General features: G+C 39.2%; 1 protein-coding gene across 2 annotated transcripts; it reads right to left on the bottom strand.

Annotated features, from left to right (window-relative positions):
- Window positions 1-80: 80 nt before the first annotated feature.
- On the bottom strand, window positions 81-15606 carry LOC100708249 (extracellular serine/threonine protein kinase FAM20C). 2 transcript variants are annotated; one of them, XM_003443236.5, is made up of 11 exons: window positions 15454-15606; window positions 12631-13158; window positions 10737-10915; window positions 7156-7234; window positions 6932-7024; window positions 6283-6398; window positions 5977-6157; window positions 2449-2558; window positions 2147-2228; window positions 1964-2023; window positions 81-632 (listed from the first exon to the last, which is right to left on the bottom strand). In XM_003443236.5, the coding sequence occupies exons 2-11, from the start codon at window positions 13155-13157 to the stop codon at window positions 389-391; spliced, it is 1671 nt and encodes a 556-aa protein (XP_003443284.1). In that variant the 5' UTR covers window position 13158; window positions 15454-15606; the 3' UTR covers window positions 81-388. The 2 variants fall into 2 exon arrangements, with proteins under 2 accessions (XP_003443284.1, XP_013125579.1); XM_013270125.3 differs by lacking the exon at window positions 15454-15606 and adding an exon at window positions 13291-13808.
- Window positions 15607-17057: the final 1451 nt, after the last annotated feature.

Below are 17057 nucleotides of genomic sequence, written 5' to 3'. Positions count from 1 at the left end.
ACCCCATTGGATAGAAAGTTGTACGCTGGAGAAGAAAAATGGTGTCAGACCTAAAAGAATGATTAATGTCTACACTCAGATGGTTTGAGGACTCCTTTATTTAAAATTTTGTAAAAGACCTAGATATATATATATATATATAAAAAAACTTTAAGTAAAAATCAAGTGTGTAATTTGCTGCATGTTTTTTTTTTTCATGTAAATTTGAACATTTTGATTTCTGTATTTGTATTTTTGCATATGTTTGTTGGTTTGATGTTTTGTTGTAGTTTGTCAAAAATATTAAAAAGAGTATTGGTAAGGTAACAGTGGGACAATTGCAATATATAATCTATATGTCAGGTATAATTGAATGTTTTTCTATATTCAGTCAGGCAGTAACAGCTGATCATGGTCCTTGATCATGTCCCTCTATGTCATTGTAAATGACATCATCATGCTTTTCCTGACACGCCTGCACCACTTGCAGAACTTTTGCAAGGCGCCGGTCCAACGCGGACAGATGTGGTTCTGAGAGGAGAGGGGCCACTCGTGACAAAGGATCCTGAGTCAGCGATTCCCGCATGATGTCGCTCAGTCGGAAATCAGGAAGAGACAGCAGACGCAAGCGGAGGAGGGTGGAGCGACGGATCCTGTGGAGATAAGTTGTGCAAGATCGAGAAGATTTTGGAAAAGGAAAAAAGAAACTGGGAAAGAAAGATATTTGAACTAACACATCATCTGGAGTTTTATAAAGCATCTAATTTTAAAAATCTTTTAACCGTTTGCACCCAAACCTACACCATGTCATTTCCACCTTTGGTTGTCTTTTGATAATTTATTAATAAAAGAAGTAGTTTGATGCTATGTTGTGGGATCATGTAATATTATCTACACCTCTGCTGACTCAGGTACAAACTCTGTTCCCAAACAATGTGTTGTTTTAACCTTTTAGCCGTGTTACACTGAGATTATGTAAATGTATTCTAACAAACTAGATAAAATGAACACTAGCTAATGTAATGTTAATTGCCCACTTACCAGCTAATAACTTGAATACCCATAGAGCTACAGCAGCTAACATTATTACTATGGTCGAAGCAATCACATTAAAAATTCCTTTAATGTGATTATCATTTTTTTTTTTCAATGTTGTTGTAGTCTTACTGTATAAAACAGCTTGGGAATTGCCATAAACAACTATGAGATTTTACCATGAATATCATATCATAAAAGCTTTCTAGGAATTTAATACAAATATAGAGTGTACGTATGTTTGGCAACTAAAGTCACAGCCATAACAGCAGACAAAGCCTCAGATACAAAAGCTGCTGCTTTAAGCTAGCAGCCTCGGAGTGCTGTACACCTGCTTTCATTTCAAGGTGGGTATGCAACATTAGCAGCCCATAGTTTCATTACACAATACTCTTCCACTGCGTGATATGTTATGGCCAGAAAATACGTTTTAGCAGAATCTCATCATGCCACAGTGACCTTTGACCTCTGTATTGTCGTCTTCTTCTATTAAACATTCATGAGGCACATTTTGTGAGGTTACAGGCTTGAAGAATTTCCTTAAGCTGAGGCGTGAAAGAGATATTAGATTGATGAGAATTTGACATATGAGAGGTTGACCCATAGTAACTTAACCTTTGGGGACCAAAATCCAATCATTTCATCTTAAATTTGAAAATAGTCTCTCAAGGTGTTTCTGAGGTATCGAGATCATGAGAATGGTGTAATGTGAGGATAATATAAGTCCATCAGGCAACAAGTGGCATTAGCTTAGTTGTTTTTAGGTATCTTACTACAGAAATGTTACTAATTTGATGCACTTCTACGCTAGAGTTGAGATTTTCTACAACACCTTGTGGGTTTATGCACGTTTGAAAACTTGACACTGACTGTTTTCTTACACCTGTCCTCCTGTCCGTCATTTTTCAGCGCACAGATCAGTAAGCACACATCTTTTGTTTTGTTTTACCTGCAACACTGCTGCAATGGAGCTAGAATGGACGGCTCATCTTGAGAGTGACGCCCAAACCTAAAAAATAAAAACAAAAAAAAGCCAGAATCAAAAACATTTAATGACGAAAAACTAACCTGACACCTGAGGAGGAAATGAAGAGTAACACCAGATAAGAAGGATCAAAGTTTTGGTACTCACGCCCGTCCATTATCAAGGTGCAGAAGAAAAGTGTTGTTGCCAAATTGCTCAAACGTCTCATAGTGATGTCTGTCCATGTTGCCTTCAGATGGAAAACAATCAAGTATTACTTAAGGTTCGTGACACTGGAAATGTTATAAATACTCTTTAAAAAGCTCTTAATGCAACTGTAGGGAACATCACACTGCTACTTTACAGATTCACTAATTTTATAGTTTGTTAAAATTCCTCAGGAAAAAAAGAAAATAAAGGGCGTCAGATGAGTGACTCCTATCAACCAACAAACAAATGGGCAAACTGACTCATGAGGAAGTCCAGGACAGCCATATCTATGAGATCCACCAGTCTGGTTCCTTGATTGTAAGGAGGTGTCTGCTTCACTGTATCACAGTAGGCTGGGTCTTTTTCCCACCTGGGAACAAAAGAACAGAGACACTCAGACAGACAAAGGAAAACAGATCATGGCCTCTCTGTTAACAGTTTTTATTGTTTCCCTTCATATTTTTCTGCTTTTGGAGTTCGAGTTAGTGCAGTTCACCTTTGCTGTCACCTCGTTTTGTAGTTTAGGTTAACTCAGATGTTTGAATTCAAAACTTTATCATTAAAAAGAATGCAGATTCTGGCTATAGTGCCTATTTATTTTAAGATTGTTTACATCTTGCAAGTCTTCACAGATACCGCTAGAGGGCAGCAAACACCTACGATTCTCTAAACGCTTCAGACCAGGAACGTCAAACTCGTTTAACATCATGGGCCACATACAGCCCAGTTTGATCTTAAGTAAGCTGGACCAGTGAAATTCCCCAGTGCAAAGTAGCTTAACTGCGCATTTAATCCCTGAGATATGTCAATATAAGAAAAAGAAGTGCAATGTCTCAGTGTTTCTACGTGATAAAGAAATGCTGCTGCAGTTAATGAAAGAAACAAGTCAGCACAACTCTTTGGGCTTAAATTGTAAAAAAAAAAAAAAAAAAAAATGTGTAAAATTCCACAACATTCTGGTAACTCATTGCCCAGACTGCCCTGTAATTATAAAGTGGACAGATTTGTTAATTAACAGGAAATTTCAGTTTTTTACATTTATTTATGTTTTTTAATGTGGTTACATTGTAAAAAAAAAAAAAAAAAAAAAAACCAAACAAACAACATTTCTCTAGCAATAGTGAAAAAACAGTAACTTTCTTTTCATGTTTCTTAACTTTTTATCTGTTGCATTATTTTTGTAGTATGAGATGTTTATCAGCAGGACAAGCTATAAAATTTATGAAAATACCATTAAAAGCCCAAAATGTTTGCAGGGCCAGTTCTGGCCCAAGGGCCTTATGTTTCAATTCAATTCAATTCAATTCAATTTTATTTATATAGCGCCAAATCACAACAAAAGTCGCCTCAAGGCGCTTTATATTGTACAGTAGATAGCACAATAATAAATACAGAGAAAAACCCAACAATCATATGACCCCCTATGAGCAAGCACTTTGGCGACAGTGGGAAGGAAAAACTCCCTTTTAACAGGAAGAAACCTCCGGCAGAACCAGGCTCAGGGAGGGGCGGCCATCTGCTGCGACCGGTTGGGGTGAAAGAAGGAAAACAGGATGAAAGACATGCTGTGGAAGAGAGACAGAGATTAATAACAGATATGATTCGATGCAGAGAGGTCTATTAGCACATAGTGAGTGAGAAAGGTGACTGGAAGGGAAAAACTCAATGCATCATGGGAATCCCCGGCAGCCTACGTCTATTGCAGCATAACTAAGGGAGGATTCAGGGTCACCTGGTCCAGCCCTAACTATATGCTTTAGCAAAAAGGAAAGTTTTAAGCCTAATCTTGAAAGTAGAGATAGTGTCTGTCTCCCGAATCCAAACTGGAAGTTGGTTCCACAGAAGAGGGGCCTGAAAACTGAAGGCTCTGCCTCCCATTCTACTTTTAAATACTCTAGGAACAACAAGTAGGCCTGCAGTGCAAGAGCGAAGTGCTCTAATAGGGTGATATGGTACTACAAGGTCATTAAGATAAGATGGGGCCTGATTATTTAAGACCTTGTATGTGAGGAGCAGGATTTTGAAATCAATTCTGGATTTAACAGGAAGCCAATGAAGGGAAGCCAAAACAGGAGAAATATGCTCTCTCTTTCTAGTCCCTGTCAGTACTCTTGCTGCAGCATTTTGGATTAGCTGAAGGCTTCTCAGCGAGTTTTTAGGACTTCCTGATAATAGTGAATTACAGTAGTCCAGCCTGGAAGTAATAAATGCATGAACTAGTTTTTCAGCATCACTCTGAGACAGGATATTTCTAATTTTAGAGATGTTGCGCAAATGGAAGAAAGCAGTCTTACATATTTGTTTAATATGTGCATTGAAGGACATGTCCTGGTCAAAAATGACTCCAAGGTTTCTCACAGTGTTACTGGAGGCCAAGGTAATGCCATCCAGAGTAAGAATCTGCTTAGATACCATATTTCTAAGATTTTCAGGGCCGAGTACAATAACCTCAGTTTTATCTGAATTAAGAAGCAGAAAGTTAGCGGCCATCCAGGTCTTTATGTCTTTAAGACATTCCTGCAGTTTAACTAATTGGTGTGTGTTACCTGGCTTCATGGATAGATAGAGCTGCGTGTCATCTGCATAGCAGTGAAAATTTATGCTATGTCTTCTAATGATGTTGCCTAGGGGAAGCATGTATAATGTAAATAGAATTGGTCCTAGCACTGAACCCTGTGGAACACCATAATTGACCTTAGTGTCTGAAGAGGACTCTCCATTTACATGTACAAACTGGAGTCTATTAGATAGATATGATACAAACCACTGCAGTGCAGTACCTGTAATACCTACAGCATGTTCTAATCGCTCTAATAGGATATTATGGTCAACAGTATCGAACGCAGCACTGAGGTCTAGCAGGACAAGCACAGAGATGAGTCCACTGTCAGAGGCCATAAGAAGATCATTTGTAACCTTCACTAAAGCTGTTTCTGTGCTGTGATGAGCTCTGAAACCTGACTGAAACTCTTCAAATAAGCCATTCCTCTGCAGATGATCTGTTAGCTGTTTGACAACTACTCTTTCAAGGATTTTTGATATGAAAGGAAGGTTGGAGATTGGCCTATAATTAGCTAAGACAGCTGGGTCTAGAGATGGCTTTTTAAGTAAAGGTTTAACTACAGCCAGCTTGAAGGCCTTTCACACCCCTGCTCTAAATCTAGATCTTTATTTACACTCTATGGCACACACTTATCAAAATTTCCACAAGACCTGCGTATATACAGTATTTTACTAATACCTAAAATACACGCAGTAACTGTTTCTATTATCTTGTACTGTCTGTATTAGATTGTAAGCAATATTACTACAAGGTTAGTAATTATCCTTCTATTGAGCAGGGGTTCAGATTGTTTAAAAGAAAGGCACTGTGATCATTAGAAGTGAGTCATTAACAAATCGTTCCAATATTTTTACCTTTAAAAAGAAAAACCATTAACAGACGACATCCAACAAAACCCCTAGACTCCTAAAAGTCTTGTTTCAAAACAGGCCACTCAATATAATGTCATCCATCTACCATCCATCCCCACTTACACAATTCAGGGTCGTGGGGGGGCTGGATCCTAGCCCAGCTGCAATAAGGTGAGAGGTGGTGTACACCCACAGAGAGACAGACAGCCTTTCTCACATTCACAGCTATGGACAATTTACAATCACCAATTAACCTAATATCACTAAATATATAATTCCATTCAGGGATTTTCCCACTCACAGTTAGGATGTTTCTAAACATGTACTCTGTTCAGTTGTATTAAACTAGTCAGAGGTATAAACAGTGAACCCACTGTGCAAGCTTGGTGCGGCTGTAAGATCGCCTCCATGGGGACCTCCAGGACCTGCGAGGGGCAATGGTGAGGTCAGGCAGCATGGTAGCCAGGGAAACCTCCAGCATATGTGGCTGACCGCACACCGGGTGCTCCACTGAGCAGTAGTATTCACACTGCCCATAGAAACACACGTTCCCAGCTAGAGAGACAGCCATATATTAAAAATAAAGATTTTAGCAGAATTCAGTCCAATAGTTAGTTTTTGTTAAATAAACTGAGTGCTGGCTTGAGCCAACACTTACCCACATCCACCTGCACACATACCAGGGGAAGTGAAGAAGGTCTTAGACAGCCTGCGGTCGGTGGTAATCTCTTTGATCTCTGTGGTAACATTGATGAGCCGTCCAACCACTGGAGGGATTCTGTTAAAGCTCAGCAATCTGAGAAGGAGGAAGATACAGAGCGAGATGAAGAGATGGAGCGAGTACAAAGAAAATACATTTAAAAAGGGAACACAAAGTGTCAGCAAGAGCACAGGAAGTGTTTTTCTTTTTTTAATCTTTATTTGTGTGGAGCAATAATGTCCTGTTTACTGGAACACCATCATCACATTCACGCATTACACTGTCACACCAGAAAGCTGCCCAGCGCTACGACCCTCTGACCTCCTGGAAACTCTACAACTCCACACGTACACCAGGATCAAGACCTTGCTCAAGGGCACGACAGTGGGGTTAGTAAGCACAGAGCAAGTGCTGCTTTTTCTCTTTACTATCCAGGAAAGTGCAAGAATGAAACACTTGGTCAGGTTTTATTTTTCAGCTACCACTGAGTGCTATTAAAACCTTTTTACACTTCTACACCCTGCGACATCTTCGTGAACGAAATATTCAAGTGCCTGAAGTGTCACCTGTTGTGCGCCTACCCTCAAGGACGCCTGCTACCTGCTGATCGGATGTGTAACGACGCGTACCTGTCAAGGTGAAAGGCAGCGATCTCTGCGTTGTGTCTTTCAAAGTCAGAGAAGTAAAAGAGGTTTACATCAGTCTCTGCATGTCTGGATTGCCTGTGCGACAAACAAAAGCGAGCAAATAAACATGCTGCTATAAGCGCATGTTGTCATTTACTAGTCAGCATCACAAAACACGGCATCAGGATGAATGTTTCTCAGACCGTTGCATTGCACCAGTGTCTTACTTCATGGGTTTGAGCAGAGCTTGTCCATAATTTGGGAACGATATGAGCAGTTTCAGTTGGGTGCCTCCCTTCTTTTGAACTAAAAGATACAAAGAGGATAGAAATAGGGAGCACAGCAATAATACAAAGGCAGATCATTGCTTACACAAGCACTCTTTATGATATTCATCAGCCACTGATAAGAAACGCGTCACAGAGATGCATACAATTTAGATTCACTGCAGTGCATTACATCAGTTCCTCCACATGGTGGCCTGTTTTATAGTCAAAGCACCAACTGCCACCTCCATTTTGAGCATTACTCCAACAAAACCTGTATAAAATCGATTTATCTTAGTGCTGAGGCACAATATTATGCATCATTATTTTTAATACTAATGCTTATGTTATTCTTGTAAAGCCTTTGCATATTTATGATACCTTAAAACATTCCCTGCTGCTTCTAAACAAGCAGATTAGTGTATCATTTACATGCTTTGCCAGTAACATCACCCCGTTTTACCTTCACAGAGGTCTGCATCGGACGGTTTCCATTTTTTTTCTCCCCCATTCTTTCATCCCATCAAACCTGACCCACTTTATCCGCAGTTCAGACAACTGGGCAATGTGAAGCATGTGTTTATTCTCTTTCAAGTGAACTAGTTCAAATCAAGGTTTCAGAAAGAAAACAGCTTTTATTTGCTGCAGACCACGGCTCTGTGAGGAAATCCTATAAATGAATAGAAAGAAATTGTTAATATAAACCAAGCTGTGCCACATTTTGATCCATAATTCGTGTTTCTGATTCTGAATATGTACCCAAATTTACACAAGATATAGGTACATGCAGGAATGAGAGCTAAATGTGGGGAAAAAGGGATGACACAGTGAGAAAATTAGCCTGTAGCCGAGATTAGTGCTTAATCTGCACCATATAACACAAATCTCAATGCATTATTCACTCTGCAGCATGCTGAGGATGGCTTTGCCTGTCTAAGAGAACCAAGCACAAAATGAACATGTAGACAAAGGCATATGTTGAACCAAAGGAAGGTGCATGAATATTTTATGCTTATAGTTTTTGCTTATGTATAGTACATGTATATCCAGTCTCTATGTAGGCACTTGTGCAGAATGGTGGGGCTGCTGCATGTGATTTTATAGTCTTGTTCACTTATGCACCCTTTCCATTTATCTAAGAGTTTCTCAACAGATATTAATAGTAGGTAGGATCTAAAAACATCTCTTTTAAAGTGGCACAAGTCTGAATGCCTGCAGTTACATTTATGGAGAAGCATGCAAGAGAATATAACAGTATGTCTCTCATGTACGTGTGAGCTGCACAGCTTGCTGTTTTGTTTTTATGAATGTCTGAATATCTACATATTGGCACTTTTGTATCTCAATTCTGCTTCTCGTTTGTAATAAAATTAAGACAGTAATCCACAGTGGATTTTGCTATATGTGAGGCTGTGCATCATACAGCCACACCACAAAAAGATCCGGTTGGTCACTCCCAAGTTATCTGATGCTTGGTTTCATATTTGAACATGCCAGTCCCTTTTTAGCATCATTTTTCAGCATGCAGTGTATACCCCGCTAATGATATGAAAAACGTTTTAATCCATTATCTGTTTTGGGTTTGATGTCTAAAGCCAATCAACAGCAAGTGAAATTGAAAAGAAAATACAGAAAGCATCAACAGGGAACCACAGATAGATCGATAAAGGATTTTTAAGACTGATACTAAGACCAGTATGTGGTGGTTAAAATTCTGATATATTCAGTGATTTATTTTTCTTTCAGACACACAAAACAGAAAAAAGATTTCCCTAACATTTGTTTTTGTAGTCATGTATGAGTCCTTACGAAGACAATGGCAAAGCTAGTGGGAATTGTCCAGTTTTATCATCTCAAGAAATAGTGGATTTCTTAGCTGTAAAAGAGGTGTGTTTGGAGGAGTAAATTTGAGGCTTTCAAACATAAGACCACTGTACCAATTATCAAGCATGGTGGTGGTAGCATCAAGCTTTGGGGCGTTTTAGCTGCCAGTGGTACAAAGTGGACAGAATCATGAAGGACTACCTCCAGAATCTTCAGCTTCACCTTAAATCAACATCTGATGGTTGAAACTTGGACACAACTGGATGTTCCAACATGACAGTGATCCCAAACACACATGAAAACTGGTTTTGGAATGAAAAAGGCTGGAATGGCTTTCTTAAAGCCCTGACCTCAACTCTATTGAAAATTTGTAGACTATGCTTAAAAGCCTGGTCCATGCCAGGAAACCAACCAATTTAAACGCAACAATGCCACCTCTGTCATTCCTGCTGAGAAAAGTGTTTAAATATCCAGCCAGATTTATGCCAGAAGTTTGTTGATCGCTGACAAAAGGTTTTGGTTGAGGTGCAACTCGGTAAGTACATTTAACCAAACAGCGAGGGTGTATATACAACTCTGAGCCTGTACTGCATGTATAATTTTATATTTGACCTTGTGTGGATTCGAGAAAATCCTAATTAAATTCAAATTCTTGTTTTTTAAAGTTATTAAAGAAGTATGCTGTACAAGTATTAGACCCTGGAAAAATAATAATTCAAAGAAGTCATTAAAAACCCCAAATTACTATGATGTTTAGGGTCATGTTGATTGGGTATAAACTTTTGACCATAATCTGTGGTGTATAGGAAAACTATACTGACAGGTTGAGATGTCTGAATATCTGAATAACTTCTATACACTGGCCTTCTGTTTATAACTCTACTTGCATGTTATTCCACATTTTGTTTGTTCCAGCGCATGTATGCAGTTCTTCTTGGGCCTCTAAGAAATCTATATACCTTCACACATCCACCTTCCTCATCCTCTCACTTTGTGTCCACAAGGAATTGTGAGTTATATAACAGTATACCTAATCCTCCTGGGTTTGCTCTTTCATTCTCTGGAAATGTGTTTTGTCGTTTTATTTGCATACATCAGTTTGTGCCTTTATCATCCCATATATGTGTCTTGTTTCCCCAAAGATAATGCTCACTGCTGTAAATATGAGCTTTGGCACACTTTATTATATTCACTCAGTGAATACTCAGTCTTGCCTACGGCTCTCTTACAGATTAGCTTGTTTGTAATAACGGATCAGTTAAAATGAGAAAGCAGCATGGTTGTGACTTTGTAACTGCTAAGAGGAATCCAAATGTACATAAAGAAGAATTTACCACAATTTTATCACGCAAGGCAATGACAAGGTCATTTTTTAAGTAAAAAAACTTGCTGTATCAAGCTATGCAGTCCTCAGAAGTCCCTTTTCGCTCACCCTAAAAGCAGAACAGATTACAGACTGATGTTTTGGCAGAATATTTATGAAGGACTACGGCCTGAGCAGGTTTCCTAATTGACTCCCTTCATCATGGCATTGCAAAACAACCTAAGTCTCAGTTCAGGATGTAGTTTGTGGGAGTAGCAAGAAAAAAAGGAGGTTCATTAAGAAAAAACTGTCTCCCTTCCTCTGATCTTTCTGTGTCTGGCACATTTCCCAGGCCCTGTCCTTTCCTTCCACTCTCTTTGGCCTGTTAACCTGCCTACCTCCCTTATGTGCTCACCTGCGCCAAGGATACGCTGTGTTGCCAAATAGTGAGTCAGCTGAGCGAGGTTGGGGTCTTTCCTGTTGTACAGCTCCCAGCGAGAGATGCCCAGGTGGAACCGCAGCCAGGGAGGGTGGGTCTCCACATCAGTTGTCCATGTGACTTTGTCATAGCCTTCCTCGTGACTGTTGCTTTGCCTTCAGGATAGTATATACACATAATACTGTAACACCGGCAGAACTGTTTAGTCACAAACAGAAATTCAGATATGAAACAAATTGCAGTTGTAAAATTTTATCAAGAAAATAAGTTAAACCAACTCTGTGGAAAGTTGAGCAACACAGTAATATAAAAAAAGAGCTTCCATTGCATAATATTCATTTGGCAGCATGAAGTGACACAAGCCTCATGGCAAAGAAATAATGGGATGCTGCATTCCTTTAATAGTTATGAAAGTGTGTTTCAAAAGTAATTTGTTGTATACTTTATTCCAATTTAAAGACAGTCAAGTACATCCCATGATTCAGTAACCTCGAGAATCACCTTCAGCTGTAATAACTTTAAGTAATTTGTGCTGTGCTTGGGATCATTGTCCTGTTGACCCAGTTTTAGCCAAGCTTTAGCTGTTGGAGAGACAACCTTATGTTTGACTCTAGAATACTTTGGTATACAGAAGGGTTCACGATCAAAACAGACTGCAAAACAAGCCCAGAATTATCACCCCTCCATCGCCATCGCCATCACCGTGCCTGACAGTTGGTATGAAGAGTTTATGCTGATATGTTGTGTTTGGTTTTCTCCAAACATGGCGTTGTGCATTATGGCCAAACATCTCCACTTTGGTCTGTGCAAAGGATGTTGTTCCAGAAGTCTTGCAGTTAGTTCAGCTATAACTTTGCAAACCTAAGCTGTGCTGCATGGTGATCCTTTCAAAGAAGATATTCTTGTTCACTCTTTTTCTCATCATACCGTCATGACCTTTAACATTTAATAGCTAACTGATGCTTGTAGAGTCTTATGTTGTCAAGACATTTGTCACTTAACAAGATTGTCTTGAATGTTTTCCACTTGTGAATGATCTTTCTCACTGTGGGAAGGGTTGTAATGCCATTTCCAACCACTTTGCTGTCCATTCCTCGACAGCAAAGTGGTTGGAACTGGCATTACAACCCTTCCCACATTGATGGTCAGACATGCAAACCTCTGTATTTATAGAGGCGCCTCAACTTGCTGATGACCAGTTAATAAAATGCATTTGATTAGCAGCACTGGGCTGCTACTTGCCCTCTTAATTCTTAAAGTAGCAGCAAGTGTAAATTAATTTTTTTTATTAAAAAAAAAAAAAAATAATGGTGTCATGGTGTTTGGGGTTGTATTTACTGCATTTTAAGCCCACTGAGAACCAGATTATTTTTATGCTGTCCTGTGCGCTAAACTTTAGAACTGAAAGAAAATGTACTTTCTATTTCACATGATTTTAAAATTCTAAGGGTTAAAACATTAAATGTTTACTTCTAATCGGTTTGTATTAACAGTTTAGTACTGACTATCTATCTAGAAAAACAGAATATTGTTTTTAATTTAGTTTACAAAATTTACAGATCTACACAAATCTAATTTATTATTATAAAATTAATAACAATCAAATCGTGGTTTTACACTAAAGACATGCATGGTGTCACTAGCTGATGAGCATAAAGGTCTGCTGGATGGGACCAATATTTCATAGCTACATCAGTAAAGAAAGTAAAGTAAAGTAACCTTTGAATGTTACCAAATGAAAAGCGGGCTGCTATAATTAGGGCAGTTTCAAGAAGAGCTAATCTTTTAGAAACCAGTGTTAATTATTCTAGGGGAGCTTCACAATGATGCAGAAGTTATTAAAGTGTTTTTGACATCTTTTTTTACTCACCACTCACTATCATCAGGAAAGATGTCTTCCTTCTCTTCTTCCTGACTTTCCGTATCCTTTGCATCTTCTTCTGTTTTCAGCCTCAGCAGCCAATCATCTTGCTGCAGCTCTGGCTGTGGCAGATTGTACAGCGGATGCTCGAACAGTGCCTCAAGCTTAGAAGGACCATCGACTTTCTGAATTATTTTTCCAACTCCAATCAGTTTCTTTGACTTCTCAGTGACCTCATTTAATGAGCCTCGGACTTTACGGTGTAACATGTTTGCAGTCAGTTTGTGACGCACTTCATCGTGGGGGCGCCTCTGCAGTTTGTTTGAGGAGGCAGCATCAGAAGCAGGAGACTGGGAGACAGACTCGTGATGCTGAGTATCTGTTCCGGGGATGGAGGAGGAAGAAGAGGGAAAAACACAGGCAGTCTGGAGGACTGAAAGGCAAAAAAATGCCAGAAGGACATGGAGACTGAGGGACAGACAAGCCAGTCCCAGATAGATGGAGCGAGTGGACTGACCCAGGTTCCGTCTAACCATGCTGGAAGATAAAAAGATAAATCAGACCAAGGAGGCCTGTCAGCATTTCAGACTTGCACGTGATAAAATATTTCCTACATATTGCATAATACACAGACACCCAGATAAACAGCAGCATGTATTTTATGCTTACTTGTAAAAACAGACCTGCCATATACCAGATTTCATGGTAACATGCTGTAATGCAGCTGGACTAGGCAAACTGCTGGTGCTTGCAACATCAGTGTGCTGCTTTGTTTGGTAGGTATGAGATTTACAACTCAAAACAAAATGACAGCCTCATGGTCCGTGTCGCAAGAGGGAAAGTTGGGTGATCATCATCTTCATTAAAATCTGGCATTTTGGAGCCACGAGGATGGTGAAATCCCTGCGGAATTGGGAAAATGTGATAGTTCCTCTAACCATCTGTTGTCAGTGCTTAATATGAGAGCCGCGTTAAAGTCATTAAGCTCAATGAATGTCTGTGTGGTTGTTTCCAAATATGGCAAGCTGACACCATTCAAAGTGTAGTAAATGTTTTTACATCATGATGATCCCATACACATGGACATGTAAAGAAAACAAAAGAGTTAGAAGGATTTCGTAACGTCTCGAATTGTAAAAGGTAACAATATGATTTATTTATGGCTTTAGCTTCATTAATATTAAACATGATATGTGCTTCATTCATGGTAGATTCATATATTTATGCAGTATAAGAGTAAAGCACAACTAAGACACATACACTCTCTGGACACTATATTAGGTACACCTTTCTAGTAACGGGTTGAGTCCCCTTTTGCACTCAGAACTACTTTAACTCTTCATTTCAACAAGATGCTGGAAACATTACTCAGAGATTTTGGTCCATATTAACATGGCAGAATCACAGAGATGCTGCAGATTGTAATCTCCAGTTTCACTGAATCCCAAAGCTTCTCTGTTAGATTGAGATCTGGTGACTGTGGAGGCCACTTGAGTACAGTGAACTCAATGCCATGGCCAAGAAACCAGTTTGAAAGGATATGAGATATGATGTGTTATCCTGCTGGAAGCAGCCATCAGAAGATGAGTAAACTGTAGTTATAAAAGGATGGACATGGTCAGCAACAATACTGAGGGAGGCTGTGAGATTTAAACTATGCTCAGCTGGTGTGAAGGAGCTCTAAGTGCGCCAACAAAATGTCTTCCAAAACCATTACGCCACCACCACCCTGAACCATTGGTAGAAGGCAGGATGGATCCATGATTTCATGCTGTTAATACCAAAGTCTGACCCCACCATCCAAATGCGTCAGCACAAATAGAGACTCATCAGACCAGGTAACACTGTCCAATATTTATTGTCGAATTTTGTTGACGCTGTGTGAACTGTAGCCTTGGTTTCCTGTTCTTAACACCCAGGTGGCCCTCGTGTGGTCTTCTGCTGCTTATCACCTAAAAGCAATTTGGTAATTCTCCTCTGCCCTTCGGCATAAACAAAGCTTTTTCCCCATTCAATGAATATTTTCAGTTTTTTGGACCATACTTTGTAAACATGACAGATGGTCATGTAGGAAAATCCCAGTACACAGCAGTTTCTGAAATACTCAGACCTTCTTGTCTGACACCAACAAACATGCCATGTTCAAAGTTAAAAAATGACCTTTCCCCCCCATTATGATGCTCAGTCAGAGCTCCAGCAGGTTGTCTTGACCATGTCTACATGCCTAAATGTGCTGAGGTACTGCCATGTGATGGGTTGCATTTCCAAGCAGCTGAAACAGGTGTACCTAACAAAGCAGTTAGTGATTGTAAGTCATATAAGAGAAACCAAAAGTATTTACTAAGTTTCTTCTTTTTTTCTCTTCATGTTGATACTACCAGAATCATACTGAACATTTAAAAATTCATGAGCACAATCACCGTTTTTAAGATGCTGTTAAACATCTGCTTGGGTCCTCTAAGTTTAAACATAATTGAAATAATTGTGATTTTAAGGAAAAAGGTGTGAAGCACATTTTACACACAGTAAATTTAAAAAGAAATCCCAGCAAACCCTAAACACAGCTTTTGTGAGGCTAGCTATTCATCCTACTTATTGTCACCAACAGTCCTTAATGCAGAGCACGTACTGCATTGTGTGATTGGAAAGGAAAACAGGTTGAGAGAGACATGCGTGCATGCGTTCACACTGCAGTAGTTAAGCATGAAACTACCAGGCAATCATTTGCATAAAATTCTCAAAGAAAGAAAAGTTCACTAAGAAAATCAATATATTATTGATCAATTTGCTGCTCCCAAATTCTTTATGTGGAGCAGCAGACTGGAGACTTACATCTCTTTCCTGTCAAGACCTTTTTTCTTCCCACTCTCGCTCCGTTCCACTCCCCTGCATGTGTCGACTAGAAAGAATTTAGTAGTAATTTTCTGGTCCTGATCTTACCCAGTAAGACTGGATTTGTGTGTTTGTTTGCTATCATGCGGTCACTGCAGCGCAAACAGAAAACTGGCGTGTTGAGGTGACCCGTGTCTCTGTGACCCAGAGTTACGATATTTTACTTTGGATCAATGTACATTGCATAATTAAGTCAATGCTAAACACAAGTCCTGTTAGAAGTGGCTCTGAGTCATGATGTCACTATTTGTGATTGGTACGTATCACCACGTATTCCAAAACTATGGATCCATTAGTTCTTCCATTGTAGCCCACCTTGCTTCTCTTTACATTTTCTTCTCTTCTCATAGGCCCTGACTTTAAATTAAAAAATCATTTTTGCCCCTGGATTTGACTTTCAAGAGGACACTTGATGCAGTTTGTGGTTTGTGTTTGAGGAGATACATATATATGTGTTTATATACATATACTCCAAGTGATGTCAAATGCAGCAGGCTAGATCCACTTTAGATTAGATTCTGGCAGTGCAGGTGCACACACCCACATAATGAATTGGTATTCTGAAGGAGCTCAGATTAAATCAAATATTCATCCCTTTAACACAGTCTCTTTTGTCTTCTTTCAACCTGCCTCTGTCCTTTATCATAAGCCATCCATCTTGTATTTCATCCCACGGCTTTAAAATCTCCGACTTTCGATATTCGGTCCCTTATGGGGATTGAAAAATTGTTCTCTCCTGCAATCTAATTAGCTAACGAAATGTTCCTATTAATTAGCTCACTTTGCTCTGAGAGACAATGTATTATTTATGTTGAGGCAGGTCCCAGTAGAACAGATTGATGTTTTCCAAGCCTGCGGCAGTATGCTGTGGCATTATAAGACGGTTCCTGCTGTTTCATTACTTGCAAACAACTCTTAAATGTCGCAAATCAGGTTACAGTTAAAACACACATACATAAACACTAGCATGAAGGAAGGGAGAGAAAGAGAATAGATGACTAGTTACAGTTCTCATACTTTAAAATGCATGACGAATTTATTCCAATTACTCATCGTGATGATAATGTCTTTGCAGTCATAAACTGGAATAATACTTGGATGTAATGTGGACTGGAGCCATTAAAGCTTTAATGATTCATGGCCTGATGTGCTAAAGTGCTGTGATGTTTTAATGCATTTTCAATGAAGCATAAAAGTAAAAGTGTGACGAGTGCATCAGAATCTATTTGGATGCATTTTCAGTGTTTGGAGGAGGCTTGCGCTGCACACTGTATGACGTATTGCAGATTAGCAGGGAAGCAAATGCTCTATCTGTTTTATTTTTTGAGCTTAAAAGTTCTTCCAGTTCATCCAGAGGGAAACATTACTTATTATAATTCACGGCTTTTTTTGTAGTGCTGTACAATGACTGTTAAGATGAAATAGCCCTGTAGGCCAATATATAACCCCAACAATACAAACCAGCAACTTGCATGATAACTGGTTTGTTTGCTCTTTCAGTTCAATTCAAGTCAGTTTTATTTATGTAGCACCAAAGCACAACA

Source organism: Oreochromis niloticus, linkage group LG4 (genome assembly GCF_001858045.2).
Source record: "Oreochromis niloticus isolate F11D_XX linkage group LG4, O_niloticus_UMD_NMBU, whole genome shotgun sequence".
NCBI lineage: Eukaryota > Metazoa > Chordata > Actinopteri > Cichliformes > Cichlidae > Oreochromis > Oreochromis niloticus.
Note: the sequence above shows the minus strand (reverse complement) of the source record. Positions and strands in the feature narration are given on the sequence as shown.